The 17,572-nt window shown below is 43.4% G+C and overlaps 1 protein-coding gene and 1 pseudogene across 5 annotated transcripts in view; one reads left to right on the forward strand and one right to left on the reverse strand.

Moving 5' to 3' along the window:
* LOC309601921 (HAUS augmin-like complex subunit 1) overlaps window positions 1-17,572 on the reverse strand; it is a 303,238-nt pseudogene that overhangs the window by 138,942 nt on the left and 146,724 nt on the right. The window lies entirely within an intron of this gene.
* LOC309601496 (urea transporter 2-like) lies at window positions 1,136-16,738 on the forward strand. 4 transcript variants are annotated; one of them, XM_082334521.1, is made up of 7 exons: window positions 1,136-1,190; window positions 2,198-2,360; window positions 10,757-10,885; window positions 12,007-12,199; window positions 13,568-13,715; window positions 14,317-14,451; window positions 14,938-16,738. In XM_082334521.1, the coding sequence occupies exons 3-7, from the start codon at window positions 10,812-10,814 to the stop codon at window positions 15,072-15,074; spliced, it is 687 nt and encodes a 228-aa protein (XP_082190647.1). In that variant the 5' UTR covers window positions 1,136-1,190; window positions 2,198-2,360; window positions 10,757-10,811; the 3' UTR covers window positions 15,075-16,738. The 4 variants fall into 4 exon arrangements, with proteins under 4 accessions (XP_082190647.1, XP_082190649.1, XP_082190648.1 ...); XM_082334523.1 differs by lacking the exon at window positions 1,136-1,190 and adding an exon at window positions 1,758-1,784; XM_082334522.1 differs by lacking the exon at window positions 1,136-1,190 and having other exon boundaries at window positions 2,114-2,360.

Genomic DNA, 17,572 nt, shown 5'->3' on the forward strand with positions numbered 1-17,572 from the left:
CAAAAAGGCTTTTACTGAAGTTGCAAGTGAGTCAAGGACTAACTCCAATAATTACATGCTTGTATCATCTTATTTAGACTATTAACTTCACAACCTAAATTCTTTACTTCTTGCACAAGCTGTTACTCACCAGTGAGACCTGAAGCAGCTCTGGTTCTGTATTCACTCAACAATGGACCTTGTCTTGCGTTTTCTTTGTCTTGACAATTACCAAGAATTATTCCTACTCTTCAGGAAACTGAATACGCTCCAGGGAAGGATTTAGCTGTTTTAAATTTGCTGACTTCATATTGAGAATAGGCCCTTAAACAAATAACGAATTGGCTATAGAACATCATTGTTTTTAAACTCCAGTGTTTACAGTTAGGTTTAAGTCTCTGATCCATGTGCCTGAATGAAGCTGTCTAGAGCTGTATGAGGTGCCAAAGGGTATTCCAGCAGCTCCTAATCCAAAGGGCATGTCTCCCATAGGGAACCCCATCTCTGCCAGCCCTGCATGGATGCTCCAAACACCTTATTTAGACCTAAACACCTCTGTTAGGCCTATAACACTCCCCTACCTTATTTAAGTCTTGATATAGTGCCTGCTAAATTTAATAAGTCTTTTCATTAGTCCCTGAGGTTTTCTTACTATAGGTCCCAATATGTGGTCACCTATCTTGTCTTATGCTGAAGAGCAAAAGCCAGCGCAGACCATGTAACACCCTACTGGGCAGCTGGCAAAGAGAGAAGGCAGCAACATGACTAAGGTAGTGTAAGAGACTGCAGTGTTAAGAACAATTGTCTCAAAGCTTGCTTGTGTGTGTTTATCTGATAAGACCAGACAGCAGACTGCTCTTTTGTCTGATAAGACCCGAGGGCAGACCATTCTTTGGCTTATCAAGTACTACCATCTGGCAAGGAAACCTGTGCAAACTTGCTGAAGCAGCAGGCCATTCTTTGGCTTATCAGGCACCACCAAGAATAGGACACCAACTGGTATCCGGGTCAGGCCGCTTGCCCACCAACAATATATTAGATGTGCATGTGTTGGGTATGTGATGTTCCCCTGGGTAACCAAAATGGAAATGAGAGGGCAAACTCCCTCTCCAACACCAGATAAAAGACGGCACAACGAAAGCTGAGTGTGGCCATCCACCACCGAAAAACTGAAGACTGAGGACCAACAGGACACCGCTGGATCCATGGTGGTGACTATCCTTTGCTTATCTCTCTGAATGCTTGCTTAATTTCCTCCTAATATTTCCTGCCTTTCCTATTGCTTTACTCTTTGATATTTACCCAATAAAACATCTGATTGGTGGCATATGACCTCCTTTGTGTCTTAATTTTGCCCTTGGGATCATTACAAACCTTCCCTGAGCCTGACAATCATCAGACTGGGACTTAACAGGTAGAATGGAAAGCAAGCACTCTGAATTTGGCCTTTAAGCTCTTAAATCGGTGCTGGGTACTTCTAAAGATGGGGCAGCTAAAAGTACAATTCAACACAGAAAAAAAATGTATGTATGTATGCATGTGAGTAATGGAGTAAGGCACCATGAACAACCCTCAAGCTAAGACCATGCTCATGAGGAAGGTTGAGCTGATCCCAGTAGGTAACTGTATAAAGAAAGACCCATAAACCTAACTTTAGGTGCCTATTATTGATGGCTGATGGATAAATTCAAACTGGAAATATGGGTTAAGCAGCAGGGGAAACTTAATCATTGAAGCATCTTCCTAGATTGTGGTTCAACTTCTACCAACTTCTGTGTTCAACTTCTATCAATTTGAATCTTGAGGTAAGCTTTAACTTCTGTGAAACCAGTGTCTCCTAATGCTGTCTTGCTCTTCTTGAAGTCACTCTTTAAATCAAGAGCTGCTTGATTTCTAGAAAACATGGTATAGCTAAGCAGGGTGTTAAAATCAGGTGAAATACCGCTATGACACAAGTCTCAGTGGTTCCTTCTGGTGTTCAAATCTATGACTGCATGAAAGTCTGGAAGGACAGCACAGGGTCCCAAGAGCACATGAAGACAGAATGTGCTCATGGAGACATGAGAATCAGGTGTTCAGAGTAAGGATTTTCCTCTTTCTGGCTCCAAAATAACACATGGTGAGCAATAATATGTGGTAGAGAGAATAAACAGGGATCAGTAAGAGGCATTGTAATGAACTCTTTTTTTTTTTTTTACCCCCTTGAATTTTACCAAAGGGTCAAAACATCAACATGGAAAATAGTGTTGATGTCAAGATAGAAATCAAGGGGGAAAGAAAGCCAATAAAGCAGAATCCACTGAGCAAAGCTGGGAAGAGAGTCTGCAGAGCTGTTGGGTACATCACTGAAGACATGAAGGAATTTGGAGCCTGGCTAAAAGGTAAAGCTACTTCATCATGAATAATTAGGGGATTCCAAAGAAGAATTACATCAAAGGAGTAATAACTAACTTCTCAATAACATGATTCAAGTTGAAGTATTACAGAAACTACCTCTGCCCTGATTTATTTCCATTTTGTAGGAAAAAATCAGCTTTGTGCAGAGATCCACATATTGCTTAAATCTTGAGGATGACTGAGATGACATTTACCTCCAACATGTCATGTACAAAGCAAATTTAGTCCCACAGAACATAACCCGGGATGGTTATTCTGTGCTCTGCCATTCTTCATAACGCTCCCTGTCCTTTCAGCTGAGCAGTTTCTGTCAAGCCTAATGCCACTGTGAAGTTAAATTACACATAGGTAGGTGTGTTTGTTCCCCATAATAAATCAGCAATGGGATACACACATGATTTGCCATCTGCAGCACAGACATCATAAATTAGCTGGTTCGTATGAAACTGGTCCAGGGTACTTTATAACAGGGGACTCTGGCAACCACACTGTTCATCTCAGTTTTCCAGCTATGAGACTTCAGTATAGACCATAATAAAACCCAGTCAGGTTTTACAGACTTGTTGATTCATTGCTTCAGTCGTGCTGCCAAATTCCACTGCCAAAACTCTTCCCGAGTTTCAAAAAACACATCCCAAATCAGTATCAATCATCTGCACATTTTGGGGTTTTTTTTATTATTACTATTTGATTTGATCCCTTCCAGATGATAAACCTCATGATCCAGTTTATTGACTGGGTTCTGCGTGGGATATCCCAGGTGATGTTTCTCAACAATCCCCTCAGTGGGCTTATCATAGTTGCTGGTTTCCTGGTGCAGAACCCCTGGTGGACACTCACAGACTGTTTAGGAACAGTTGTCTCAACTTTAACAACACTTATTCTGGGTCAGGACAGGCAAGTCCATCCTTTTCCCCTTCAAAACCAGACTGTCACTTCAATGCTGACTTATGTGTTAAACAAGTGACATGGATGAAAAGAGGTGTGCTCCCCCTGTACCCTCCTGCCCCCCCCCCCCCCCCCCCCCCAATCTGACCTTTTCCCATGGCCCTGCTCGGGTGATAATCACCAGTGGCAGTTGTGATGGATGCATCCAGCTCAAAGTGGATTCAGGGGAGACAGATAACAACACAACAGCCAAGGGCTAATTTATGGCAATGTGTCTACCTAACCACAGTGCTGGTCAGTGTCCAGCTCAAGCTAGATTTGGAAGAAACTAACATACTCAGTCGGTATGTAAATATGACTATGAGTCAATCAATCATCTTACCCCCCTAAATAGTGAGCAGCCCAAGAGCCCTTTGAGCTCTCCTGCACGGCAGCGGGTTGCACGCCAGGATGTCCCCTTGAGTAGGGATGCCTCTCAAAGTTACTCCTCGAGGTTGAGAGATTCCTTGCCGCAACAGGTCCTCGGTAAGTGACTAATAGCATGCTAAACTTTGAAATCTTAGCTAAGTGATATAAAGGATTGATTGCGCATATATAATCCTTTAGACATAAACCATTGACCAAGTCTGGGACTAGGATTGGATCCAGCCGCACCTAGACTCCTCTTTGAGAAGGAGTTTAGAAAGCAAGGGGATCCTCTCTGAACCTCATGACTCAACGGCAGGGTCTCCCTGACAGTCTTGTCTGATCCTGTCGCCTATGCAGTAAATAATCAAGTGTATCTTGCCATCGAATCTCGTTAAACCACTGTCGCATTTATTATCAAACTTTGTTATCAATAAACATATTGCTCTTACAAGTGCACTCTCACTCCATCCGCGACACATGTCTGAAAGCAGCTGTCTTCTCCAGCACTGGTATGTGGTTACCTCTCCCATGATCAGGAGAAATCTGGCTATGTGTATTTGAGGAGCACATGAAGAACCCCACATGTCTGAAGTCAGAGCTGTTTGGGTGCATTTCTTTCATTGCTTGCTCATAGTTTCATCTAAAAGCACAGGTTTCTGCAAGTCTTACAAATAGCCATCATTCTTTGAAAGGACAGTGGAACAAACAAACGTGCAAAACTTGCCGGCGTGATTATCGGTCACATCCCAAGTGGGGCCTCTGTTACCTCCTTAGCTTTATTACGTAAATCTGCAACATACAGGTTAGTGGCCTCCTCTGGGAGAAGGATTGTTGTAAGGACAATGTGCCTTTCCTGCACGGCATTCTTGCTGACATTCCTCCTCTGCTATCATAGGCTTCAAAAGTCCTTGACCTGCCATGTGCTGTAGTTTGAAGGGTGGCACTGGTTTTGCCTGGCTGGTCTATGCAAGTCTTGTGGATTCCTACTTGTTTGCAGAATTGCCACCCTGGGAGGCAGTGAAATGCTTACAGCTGTGGTTTTCAGCTATACTGGAAAGGAGCTGATGGGTGGTTTGACTTGCTGTGAAGGACCGTTCCACAAGGTCCCAGCAGAGTTTAGGCTGAAGCTATGAATACTGCATCCCTCTTGTGTAATTCCTTCTTTGGCACCTGCTGCTTGTTTGTGCTGAAGATGAGAGACAACTTCAGCTTCCGGGAGGTACCAGTCAGGGGAAAGTTTTTCTTCTGGAATTTTCATTGCAGGCAAAATATAAAACATTTCTGTACTAAAGAAAAAAAAAAAAAAGCTTTCGGTATTCAGTGGAGAATATCTGGATGTCTCAATCCAACTGAGCCCATTTCTAAAGCACATTTGGTGTAACTTATTTCTGCGACAACCCTCCACTTCTTTTCAACACATCTGCAAACATCTCAGGGATAAGGATAGATCTCCTTTTCTGCTCTGTTCCTGCTATTCTGCTCTTAATCCCCAACATGACTTTCAGTTCACAACATCTATCATTTGGTATGTTAGTGGGCATTTTCCCTTTCGAAAATAATCTAGTTCTTCTCTCTCTGCTTTGTATCAGCTTTCAGCTTTGGCTTAGTAAAATAAAAAATTATAATGTGGCAAATTCATCCCAAAGCTGTATCACTCATATTTTGGCTAAATGTAATCTCATGCTCCCTTATGTAAAATCCCCGCTATGTTTTGGGTGGGCTGGTCTGTCTGCTGCACTGCTGCGTGGATCCTCCCTTTCCTGAATCCATTTTTTTTTCCTTTTCCAGTTAAACTAGTGTAATCAAACAGTGTCTTCTGTATCGTGTGGATGAAGGGTGATCAAATGGTATGTAATCTGCCTGCATGAAATCTTAACTGAATGCCTCTGTAATAGTTTTGTTGCTGTCCTAGCCCTCTGGGAGCACTGCTCTTGTACCTGGATGGAGCAAGTCTCTGGTGCTGTGGACTCTCTTGCCAGGTCACACTTCTTTCATCATTCTCCACCCCACAGAGATAAAATCCTGTGCCTTTAGGTGTTTCAGGAGAGAAATGAATGGTATGTACTTTCCAATGAGCTGCAGAGGGCAGCAAGGGTTGAGTGAACTCCAGCGAGGGTCCTGCTCATGGACGCCTATGGATGGACACTGCTGTGGCAGGAACGTGGGTGCAGGGAGAGCCCCAGAGCAAGCTCTGGTAGCAACTGGAGGGGCTTGTGGCTGAGGATATTCAAGGGTTAGTGAAGTCGAAGTGATGGGTGGTGCTGGAGAAGCTAGAACGCTTCCCCAGAGGGGTTGGTGATGCTGTCTATCACCAACAACACACTGCGAGCAAACCAGGATTGGGGAAATGGAAAAGGGAGCGAGGGCTCAAAGTGCCATTTATGGTGGGATGGCCAAAATGGGAAGGGGTTTCTTGGGGTGAAGGACAGAAGTTCAATATCTCCTTAGGGGAATTCTTTTGAACTTGCAGTTCTTCCAAATTGTTGCTGTGTTCATTGTCTCTTGGATAAAACTTGGGTTTATTACACGTAGCAAGCTTGCTAGCTGCTCACAGTGCCTGGCAGAGAAGTTACACACAGGGGTGTGTCTTGTTGCTAATCCACCACTGCACAACACTTGCTGTTAAGTGGGATTTCTCTCTCCAGGGAGGGAGAGTTTGTATTTTGAAGATATTCTGTGAGTAGTTAGGGTTGAGTCACCTATGCAGTTTAGATACGGGTAAGTTGATGATAAGTGATCTGTTGGGTTGTGCTGAAGTGAATCGGAGAGATGTGTCAAGGCGGTTATCATTCTGGATCTTCCTATTCAGGTCAAAACTGCTGATTTGTATGCAAGGAGTGCATGAACATAGGGAAGGGTTGTATCTTCCTCTGGCTGAGAGTAAAGGCAGGACATTTCAGGCAGCAGGAGGTGACTGAGGATCCTGCATTTGCTGTCAGATGCTGCCACTTGCTGTATGTGTTCTCTGTCATGTCAGTAGAGGAAAACAACAGAGAGCAAAGAGAAGATGGAGATGAGCTGGGAATGTGTAATGAAAAATATATAGCAATTCCAGATACAGAAAGTTTTCTTATTTTCTTGTCCTGCCGACGAGAGAAGGTTCAGGTCAGGGGAGACAAACGTAACACAAGCTACTACTTATGCAGCCTGTTTGTCATCACTAACAAAACCTCATCTACCTTTTTTACCCACACAAAAGGTGTTCAGCATCAGGATGGCTAATGAGACGAGTGACCGGTTCACTAGGGCTGGCAGGTGAGGTGACAGCATTTCTATAGACTAGCAGTGAAGAGGCCTTAGACAGATGCCCCTTGACTGCTTGCCGAGAGTCCTATTTGTGTTTTAGCCTCTCAACACAAACAAATCAATGTTGTATTTGTTTCTTCCATGAAAAGTTAAACCCCAGAAAATGTCATATTTTGACCGTGTAATTCCATTCTGTTTTTTTGAAGAGTAATAAAGACCCACTCCCAGTTTTCTTTGGAGAATAGGCATTTTCCACTTAAAATGATGTTCTTGCTTTCTCCAAAGTAATATGACTTTCCACCTCCCTCTCTCTTTCCTTGTGTGAGAAACCAGGGTTCAGAATCACAACCTGAAACAAAAATAGATGGATTCTGCTCTCCTCCATAAGATCTAACTCCCTAGATTGTGATGCTGTTTATCATATGAAAGCTCAGTTCTCAGAAGGGCAGAAATGCTGGGATCCTCACTGGTCCACCTCTTAGCCTCCAAGTGCTTTGCTCGTGATTCACTGGCGTGACCAGGGAACCAAGAGAGCATCATGGTAGGCAGGGAGCTTCTTGGACTACCCAGTAGGAAGGCTTTGGGGAAGATGTGACATAAGTCCCTCAGACCCTTTGCCCATTCCTTGAGCTACCATCTAGAATTAGGCCACTAAGCTGTTTCATGTTTTCTCAGTAGACTTCCAGTACTCATGACACAGTAGGGTAGAGACTTCAGTCTCTGTTCAAGCAAATACATACCGTGAGATAGTTAGAGCATATAGCAAAGTAGATAAGGGTAGTATATGTCTATGTGGTTTGGTGCTGAATACAGGTACCAGTTCAGGACAGAGAAAGGAACACCACTTCTTCCTCCTCTTGTGTATGTGGGTCTGTGAGCATGCTCTGAGATGCTCATGCTTCTTGCTGGATTAGACCCTTCAGGCAAGTTAAGTGGAAGGAGCACTTCATTCAAGAGGGTTATTGTCCAGGCATGAGTGGCTCAGGATGCAGATGGTTCTGGACATGTCCAAGAGCAAGGAGCTGTGCATGTGGGTGGGGTTGTCTCCCAAGATGATAAACCTACTTGTTGGTGTATGTGCATGAGTAGTCATCCAGGCTTTTGTTAGGATCAGTGTAGTTCTAGTCAATATTGTCCATGGGGTCTAGAGAGTGATTCAGCACACCCTAAAATTGACCCCCACATTTGGCCAGCTGAATTGCTGTCTGGACTCCATGGATTGCATTGATTTGATCTCCATTGACTAGAGTAGGACTTTGACACTTAATGCACATGTATATGCCAACACGTAGACACCTAAATTTTGTTTTCTTAATATGTGGTCTTCTGGATACTTTATGGGTAAAGCACAGTTAGGCAGGGGTTTTGAGGATCTAATCTTGAATTTAGGCTTAAGCTGGCTGTTAGCCAGAGTCATGCGGTATCTATTGGGATCTGTTTCATTGTGGATGTAGACCATTTGTGGATCTACACTTAAAGCCCAGATTTGTCCCACCTAACTTGATTGTCATTAAAGTGGATGTCTAGTTGCCCTCAGCCCCTTCTGTGGTCAACAGAGAAAGATAAGCTGCTCCTACTTAGCTAGCTATTTCAGAAAGGGTTGTATTATTTTACTGAAGTGCTTCTCTCTGCCTTGAATCTCTCTCTCTCTTCATGAATTGTATAAAGTGTTTGTAGCTACCAGACTACAAAGTTTGGCATTTCAACAAGAGTCTCTGAAGTCAAACGGGGTGTATCTAGGCCTTAGTGGGGCAGCGTTTAGTGAGAACCAGGTACTACTATCACAGAGAGCGCAGCAGGAGACAAGCATTGCCCGACCACAGAGAAATCTAAAGGGTAAAGACAGGCAAGGCAAGTTGAAAGAGAGTTTGATACATCTTCCTTTTAGAGATGAGAAAGAAAAACGCAGAGGGTTTGTCCAGTATGTGTGTAGTCAGAGGCACATATGTTGGATTCTTATGCAGGGTGTTCAGTACAAATCATGTTCCCATCCTGATTTTTTTCAGTATAAGTCCTAGAGCATTATGCACAGATCCTTAATGATAGTCAGGCTGTTAAATTTGTAGCTCACTGGTGTTCTGAACCATATTTCCTGAAATCTAGGGATGTATCTGCTCTTCCCTGTTCTTTTTTCTAAACATGTGTAATTGTCTTGCCCTGCACATTTGATTGGCATGTGTAGGGCCTTTCATAGACATTGCAACCTCTGCAATACACGTGTAGAACGTAACCTGACAGCAGAGCAGAACATCCCACCCTGTGCGTGACAGTGAATGCCAGCACAACTTGCAATGACAGTGCAGGAAGGGATCAGGGAGGTTATTTCTACTCACATCAGTTTGTAACATCCCTCTCTGTTTCATAGAAGCATAGAATCATAGAATGGCTTGGGCTGGAAGAGACCTTAAAGATCATCTAACTCCAACCCCCCTGCCATGGGCAGGGACGCCACCCACTAGACCAGGTTGCTCAGGGCCCTATCCAACCTGGCCTTGAACACTGCCAGGGACGGGGCATCCACAACCTCTCTGGGCAACCTGTTCCAGTGCCTCACCACCCTCTGAGTAAAGGTTTTTTTCCTAACATCTAATCTGAATTTCCCCTCTCTCAGTTTGAAACCGTTCCCCCTTGTCCTATCGCTATCTGCCCTTAAAAAGAGTCTCTCCCCCTCTTTTATATAAGCCCCCTTTAAGTATTGGAAGGCCACTATAAGGTCTCCCCAGAGCTTTCTCTTCTCCAGGCTGAACAACCCCAACTCTCTCAGCCTGTCTTCACAGCAGAGGTGCTCCAGCCCTCTGATCATCTTTGTGGCCCTCCTCTGGATCCGTTCTAAAAGGTCCACATCTTTCTTGTGCTGAGGGCTCCAGAGCTGGATGCAGTACTCTAGGTGGGGTCTCACGAGGGCAGAGTAGAGGGGGAGAATCACCTCCCTCGACCTGCTGGCCACGCCTCTTCTGATGCAGCCCAGGATGCGGTTGGCTCTCTGGGCTGCTAGTGCACATTGCTGGCTCATATCCAGCTTTTCGTCCACCAGGACCCCCAAGTCCTTCTCTGCGTGGCTGCTCTCAATGAGTTCTTCTCCCAGTCTGTACTCATGTCTGAGATATTGCCTCGACCCAGGTGCAGGACCTTACACTTGGACTTGTTGAACCTCATTCGGTTCATATGGGCCCACTTCCTCAGCTTGTCCAGGTCCCCCTGGATGGCATCCCGTCCTTCAGGCGTGTCAACTGCACCACTCGGCTTCGTGTCGTCCGCAAACTTGCTGAGGGTGCACTCTATCCCACTGTCTATGTCATTGATAAAGATATTGAAAAGCACCGGTCCCAAGACAGAGCCCCGAGGGACACCACTCGTCACCGGTCTCCACCTGGACATAGAGCCATTGACCGCAACTCTCTGGATGCGTCCATCCAGCCAACTTCTTATCCATCAAATAGTCCACCCTTCAAATCCATCTCTCTCTAATTTAGAAACAAGGATGTTGTGTGGGACTGCGTCAAAGGCTTTACAGAAGTCCAGATAGATGACATCCATAGCTCTTCCCTTGTCGACTGTTGCAGTGTCTAGCCTTCGCTGGCTATGTATCTGGTCTGGTAGGACCAGACAGATCTTCCCACCAGCTGCATCTGATGCAAAGGGACACTGGACGTAACTGCAAAAGGGGTAGCTGGGGCTGAGAGGACATGGGACTCAAGCATGTGAAATTGAAGAGCGGTGCACAAACCTTGGCAGGTTGTCATCACACAGAGTCACAACTGGATGGGGAGGGAGGGGGTGATGCAAGCAAAGCACCCGCAGGGGAGAAGATTTCAAGATGGTTGTTTCTTTCACACAGATCAGCCATTGCAGCAGGCCTATATGGCTATAACAGGGTCTTGGTGGGATTGCTCATGGCTGTCTTTTCTGCTAAGGGAGACTACCACTGGTGGCTTCTGCTGCCAGTAGCACTGGTGTCCATGACGTGGTAAGTCGGATGGCTCCTCTGCTTCTTCCTCTTCTTCTTCTTCTTCAGTGTCCCCACACTGAGACTGAGCTGTTGTATTTTTATGTGCTATGCAGACTACAATGGGAAAAAACCACAACTGGCACATATGTGCTACTAAATCTGTATCATTGTTTGCACTTTTAAAATCAAATGTAATCCCGAAACAAATAAAATACCCACATAATCACAAATAAACCCAATGGGAAAAAGGAAAATTGATGGCTGATCATATGTAATTCAATGCCCTAAACGTTAGCCATATCGTTGCGATGCGTCAATTCATTTTTGTCCCAAGAGGAACATTATTTTAACCATTCCCTACCACCATCAACCACAAGTGTTTCATCTATCTAAGCCACCATATAAAAATGTCATGAAAATTTACCTCTCCAGGCACAGAAACTGTTCAGTGGTCCCAAGAAGTGATGGTTGATGCTAATGAAAACAAACAACTAATAATACTTTACTCATATATATGACACCATAATCTGCTAGGTATTTGGACAGCAAAAATTTTGAAAGCTGGTCTTTCACTCCCAAATGTCTAGTTGGAGATTGGTAAACCACGCATATCATCTGTCTGCCTGAAGTTCATGTAGTGTTATACTCACTTTAATAAGCACAACTTTGATGTCAGCCTTTACTTCTGCTCCATAAGCTTGAACAAGGACACACAGCCACCTTCACAGTTCACTCAGACCTGGCACAGGTGTCCTAAATTCAGTCCACTTCAAGTACTAAAAAAAAAAAAAAGTAAACACTGAGACTGAGCTGTGGAATAACTCCATTAAATTACTGGAGTGACTCTTGTGGAGGATCTTGGCTCCTTCATGGTCACCAAATTCACCCCATATATTGCATAACATAACAGGAATCTGTACATTGCTAACTGCCTTGGGAAGGGTAGGAAATTTACCGAGTAACCCTAGCATATCTCTGATTTTATTAGAAAGACTGAGGAAATTAAAAAAAGTTGATTGTTTTTGGTTTGTTTTTTTTTTTAAATAGAGTGAATTTCCTGTAGTTGTTTTTTTGGGGTTTTGGGGTTTTTTTTGCCTAGCTGACAAACTCCTAATGAGACCATTTTGTTCTTCTTTCAGCCCTGTTTTCACCAGCGCTTTAGGCTCAGTCTTCTGTAAGTGGAATCTGCCTGTTTTCACCTTGCCTTTCAACTTGGCCTTGACCCTCTATCTGGCTGCATCAGGACCCCATAACCTCTTCTTCCCTACAACTGTCATTCAGCCTGCAACAGAAACACCAAACATCACCTGGATGGATGCTGAAACGCCAATGGTAGGATGCCCTAAAGATAACAGCCTTCTCCATTTACAAAGAAAATCACTATAGAATCATATTATCTTCCTTTATGTTACTGCATTATGGCCTGACAATACAAAATTGCATGTATAAGAGAGCTATTATCCAAAACATAAAGGTTTACTCTAGGAATTGACGTTTTTGATTGATAGCTTGAAAATAAGAATCTTTTTGGTATCTGGTATCTTTCATTAACAGTTGGATCTAAATTATAATCTTCAAAGAGCCTCTAGAATCTAATTACCCATTACTGTGCATATACTGATCCACATCCCATAGACAAGGTTGTGATGAGACTACCAGTTAACCCACAGGTTAATTTTAGTTTTCCATGTAGCGTGCTGTGTTTTTAAAATTGCATCTTTCTGATTAGAAATGAGCAAGCAGATATTACTATGGAAGAATGGTTACAAACTTGGGTGCAGGCACATGTTCACATATTTTTAGTTAATATTCAAGTGGGACCTTTCAAAAAAAAAATTATCCTCCTGCATAGCATGGTAAACAACATAGATACTAGAGTAATAGCTTTCCCCTAAGGCTCAGTGGACTATTTTGAGGGGTTCCCGGGGAGTGATTAAGAAAAGGAAGTTAATTGACACTAAATAGCAATCCGCACAAGTGACATTTCTAAAAGAATGTTTACCATGGTGCATAATTTTATGGGGACCATAAATGGACTGTTCCACGTGGAGGAACACAACATTTTGATGAAAAGTGTCTTAAAACCATCTCTAAGCTGTAACCAAGTTGGGCTCTGTCCCACCAACCCAGCAACTCTCATTCATATTCCTAGTGAATCCCAAGGGAGTTTCGGGTATATAAACACATCAGGGATATAGCCTTACCAGAGTAAAGTCTGGTAATTCTGGCCAAGCCATTATTGGCCATTTCATCCTCGGATCTGCCCACTCAGAAGCGAATATCTTCTCAAAGGCATCATCTACCTGAGCACTTCCATTTCCTAGATTTACTGTCATGCTCCATAACAACATGCAAAAATGGCCAAGTCAGCGGCACATGTAAAGATGATGAGTAAACCCTTCCAAGTCCTTTCACAAAAGACATTTACCTTTGATATTAGAGCAAAAACCCAGCAGAGGAGCTCATGGCTAGGGAACAAGGCATGACTCATTTTCATTGAAGGGGAAACCCTGTGGAAATGCCCTGCTGTCTCCCGAGAAGTATTCAAACTTTCCACTTACAGTCCAGAAAGAAAGACTGCATCCAACAAATGCCAAACACAAACCTGGCCAAGAAAAACAGGTTTAAAAAAAAAAAAAAGAAACTACAAAGCCGATAACAAATTGTCTTTTTTTTTTTTTTTTTCTTAAATTCCTGCAGCTCCTGCAATCCATTCCAGTCGGGGTGGGTCAGGTTTATGGCTGCAATAACCCCTGGACTGGGGGAATTTTCCTAATTGCTTTATTTATCTCTTCTCCGCTCATTTGTCTGCATGCGGCAATTGGATCAGCACTGGGGATGCTGGGAGGTAAGGATTTGACTTGTGTCACAGATTTATATAAAAGCATGGAGAATAAAAGAGGAACTGCAATGAGTGGAGCATTTACAGTCACAAACGTTTCTTCCATTGGAGAATGACTGCTTGAAAAAAAAAATATATATACACTTCTGTTTTAAGAATTCTTTTGATTGACTTCCCCATTCTCTTACCTCATGTTACGATGGTGGAAATCTTCAGAAGAAAGAAGAGTATTTTTGGCTGAAATGAATTTTTATCATGAAATACTTAATTTCTGAATATATTCTGATGGTTTTAGGAGCAGCTTAATAAAAGCCATAGCCATCAGTCTGAATGTGCAGGCCTCAGGGATGCATTTAGAGTTCACATGTACGTTCGTTCACTCATATATCTTCTGCTGAAATCGTATGGCCAAATTCAGCTCAGCAGCACCAGGGAAATAAATTGATTGCATTAAAGTGACTTTAGCCTTAGACCGTAGCAACATGACTACAAATAGGAACTCAGTGTACATATGCAGGCTAGAGCCCTAAAAAGTTGAATTCATGCCGTTTCTAGCTGCTTTTATCTCTTTGGCCAAGGAATGACATACCTTTGACTTACTTTGCAGCACTGAGCTTAGCAACACCTTTTAGCAAAATCTACTCTGGTTTGTGGGGCTACAACAGCTCCCTCTCATGCGTTGCGATCGGAGGCATGTTCTACGCTTTCACCTGGCAGACACATTTGCTGGCAATTGCCTGTGGTACGTATCCTATGGATTTTTCACTACTGCCGTGTTTCCTTTTGAAGTGAGACAAGATGCATTTTTACTGGAGGTGGGCTGAAGCCAGATGGCCACCTCTAGACAGGCAGATGGACTTAGGTGAGACTGACGAATGATGGAGCCAGATGTTGGAGCCATTGCTCTAATGTACCTTGACAAAATAAATGCAGTGCTTTTGCTTTCAGCCAGGAGTTGTGCTCAAAACAAGAGATGCGATCAGTGGATGCTGATTAACTAAGGTCTCTGAAATTAGATGCTTAGTTTTGAGGCTTTAATTGTGTTTTTTCAACATTGCTGGATGAATCATATTGTTTTTTCCAATCATAGATACCAGCTCAAATTCCTTCTTTGGAGAAGGACACATCTAAACTTTGAGAAAACTGGAGCCCAAGATCAGTCAAGGGCTGGGGGATCAAATGAAAGACAGACACATAGTAAATAGGTGGTTTGTATTTTTCTTTGCAGTTTGGGGTGCCATCAGGAACCTGGTCTTTTTGCTTGTCTGCACTGACCTTCCTGTTAATAACCACAAACAACTCTGCCATCTACAAGCTACCGCTCTCCAGTCACCCACCCAGAAGCCAACCAAGCTTAGTATCTGAAGATGAAGAAACATCAGAGGTCTTGCTGTGAGGTATAAAGACCCAAGAAGAGAGATACTTTGCAGATTTTAAGGCAAGAGTGCAAGGTGTTTCCCCAAAAAACATGATTTGTGTGCTACAAAGTCAAAAGACAAAAAAAAAAAAATCACCACCTTCTGAGTGGAGAGAGTTTTTCCACTATGTTCATTTGTTTTATCCTGATTAGATAGGACTGTATTGAGCTGGAAGGACCTTTCCCAAGACCAGTCTGTAATGATTTAAAAGCACATATGCCTGAAAATGCCAGCTTACAATGGCAATAGGATACATCTTAGAGAGCTTCATAGTAGCAGAAAAGTGGAATAAAGAGTACCCTTTGCTAAGTAGAAAATAGGTGGTGAAGAATTCTGCCTGGAGGATCTCTCAAGCCCAGTGGAGAGATGTGCACTAGCAATCATCACACACGAGATGGACACAGATAAATTGCAGGCAGCATTGTTAACACTTGAAAGACTTGTGGTAAAAATCACAATAATGGCAGGGAGGTGGTGTCTATAAGCCCCAGCTTTTGGATGTTTTAGTTTGCACTAGGCTCTAACATTTCATGAAAAAAAAAAATGTTTCAGGCCTACCCAGTTGCAGAGAAAAGCCTGTAAACCCAAGGCCAAGAAAGCAAATGCCAGTGAAAAGAACCTTTTTCTACAAAAAAAAAGTAAGAAGTTTCATGATTTTATGTTAATCTCATGATTTTTCTTAATACTTGAACTTGGTCATGTGTTAGCAAAGGAGGGGACAGCAGCAAAGTCATTGCTGTCCCTTTCCTATGCAATAAAATGACTCAGTTCAGTCGGTGCACAAGTGGAACAAATTTGAGCTGATCTTCTTGACCTCTCTCCCTACACCATCCCCCTCAGACCACAAATGTCAAGCAGCAAAATGGTGCACTGTCCCAGTCTGCTGCCGAAGTTGCTGCTCTGCCATCTCCCTCCACACTGTGATGGGAAGAGGATGGTTGGAGGACTGGTGGACATAGCAGAGCTCTGCAGAAGACCAGCCTTGTGCCACCTCTGAACAGGTCTGCAGGTAGGGAAGGACGAAGCTGACCTTACACCCAACAGTGCTGGTCACCTCAATGGGTGTTAACTCAGCCACCTTTCTGCCCGGCTCATCGAGATACTTCATCTCGTGATGAAGCTGACATCTTCACCACAAATACTCCATATGCTCAGGTCTTTCAGTTGGCATTAGCCTACGTGCAGTAATGTCGCTCCTGGGAAAGTAGAACAAAACCTGTTCCTCTTGTAGCAGAGGTGTCCTGGTTTCAGCTGGGATAGAGTTAATTTTCTTCTTGGTAGCCGGTATGGGGCTGTGTTTTGGGTTTAGGATGAGAACAATGTCGATGATACACTGATGCTTTGGTTCTTCCTAAGTAGTGCTAAGCTGTTGCTAAATAGGTGCTAAGTGGCGCTCACACTGGTCAAGGACTTTTCAGCTTCCCCTGCTCTGCCCGGTGCACAAGAAGCTGGGAGGGGGCACAGCCGGGAGGGGGTGCTGACCCAGACTGGCCAAAGGGCTATTCCATCCCATAGGACGTCATGCTCAGTATATAAGCTGGGGGAAGAAGAAGGAAGGGGGGGACATTGGGTATGATGGTGTTTGTCTTCCCGAGTAACCGTTACACATGATGGAGCCCTGCTTTCCTGGAGATGGCTGAACACCTGCCTGCTGATGGGAAGCAGTGAATGAATTCCTTGTTTTGCTTTGTTTGCGTGCACGGTTTTTGCTTTGCCTATTTAACTGTTCTAATTTATTTTACTTCAATTATTAAACTGTTCTTATCTCAACCCACGAGTTTTCTCCCTTTTACCCTTCTGATTCTCCCCCCCATCCCACTGGTGGGGAGTGAGCGAGCGGCTGCGTGGTGCTTAGTTGCTGGCTGGGGTTAAACCACGACAAGAGGAAATAAAAAGTAGCCTGTGAATAGTGTTACTGCTGATTTTTGAGGTTGTGAAAAAAAAAAACACACACATGTCTTTTTACAAACACCAAAAAGATCTGAGTGAAAAATATTTGGGATGAACTGCTGGCAGTATTTTCTGGTGAAGTGTTAGGTTTTCAGATGTTTGACAGTATTTCTGTAAGACTGAAACTCCAGAGATCACTTGTAAAAATGTAGCATTTGCTGTGTTTTACTTGGTAAATACCTACATAGTACTGTGTGGATTTGATTTTTAAAACAAATACTCATATTTCTTTGAGTTTGGTATAAGTTTTCCTCTATTTATCATCATTAAGCTCTTCCAAAGATAGGTTATCTCTTAAATAAGTAGTCTAGAAGATGTTGGAAAATAAAATTATGAAATCAGTGTATGGGGGATTTTTAGGAAACTTCTAACTTCTGCTCTTTGTACTTACGGCATTTTGCTGCATCAATACCTTCTTAAATGTACAAGTGCAAAGTCTGCCTCTGTACAGGAGGTATGATCAGCCGAAGGCACAGTGTTGTGTCTGCAGACCTA

Source organism: Platalea leucorodia, assembly GCF_965183815.1.
Source record: "Platalea leucorodia genome assembly, chromosome: W".
In the NCBI taxonomy this organism is placed as follows: Eukaryota; Metazoa; Chordata; class Aves; order Pelecaniformes; family Threskiornithidae; genus Platalea; species Platalea leucorodia.

What these genes read in the sequence shown, in the direction of transcription:
- LOC309601496 (XM_082334521.1), top strand. Translation starts at nt 10,812, where the DNA reads ATGGCTGTCTTTTCTGCTAAGGGAGACTACCACTGGTGGCTTCTGCTG. An exon ending in AGCACTGGGGATGCTGGGAG is followed by an intron (nt 13,716 to 14,316) that starts GTAAGGATTTGA and finishes CTTACTTTGCAG; the next exon opens with CACTGAGCTTAGCAACACCT. An exon ending in TTTGCTGGCAATTGCCTGTG is followed by an intron (nt 14,452 to 14,937) that starts GTACGTATCCTA and finishes TTTTCTTTGCAG; the next exon opens with TTTGGGGTGCCATCAGGAAC.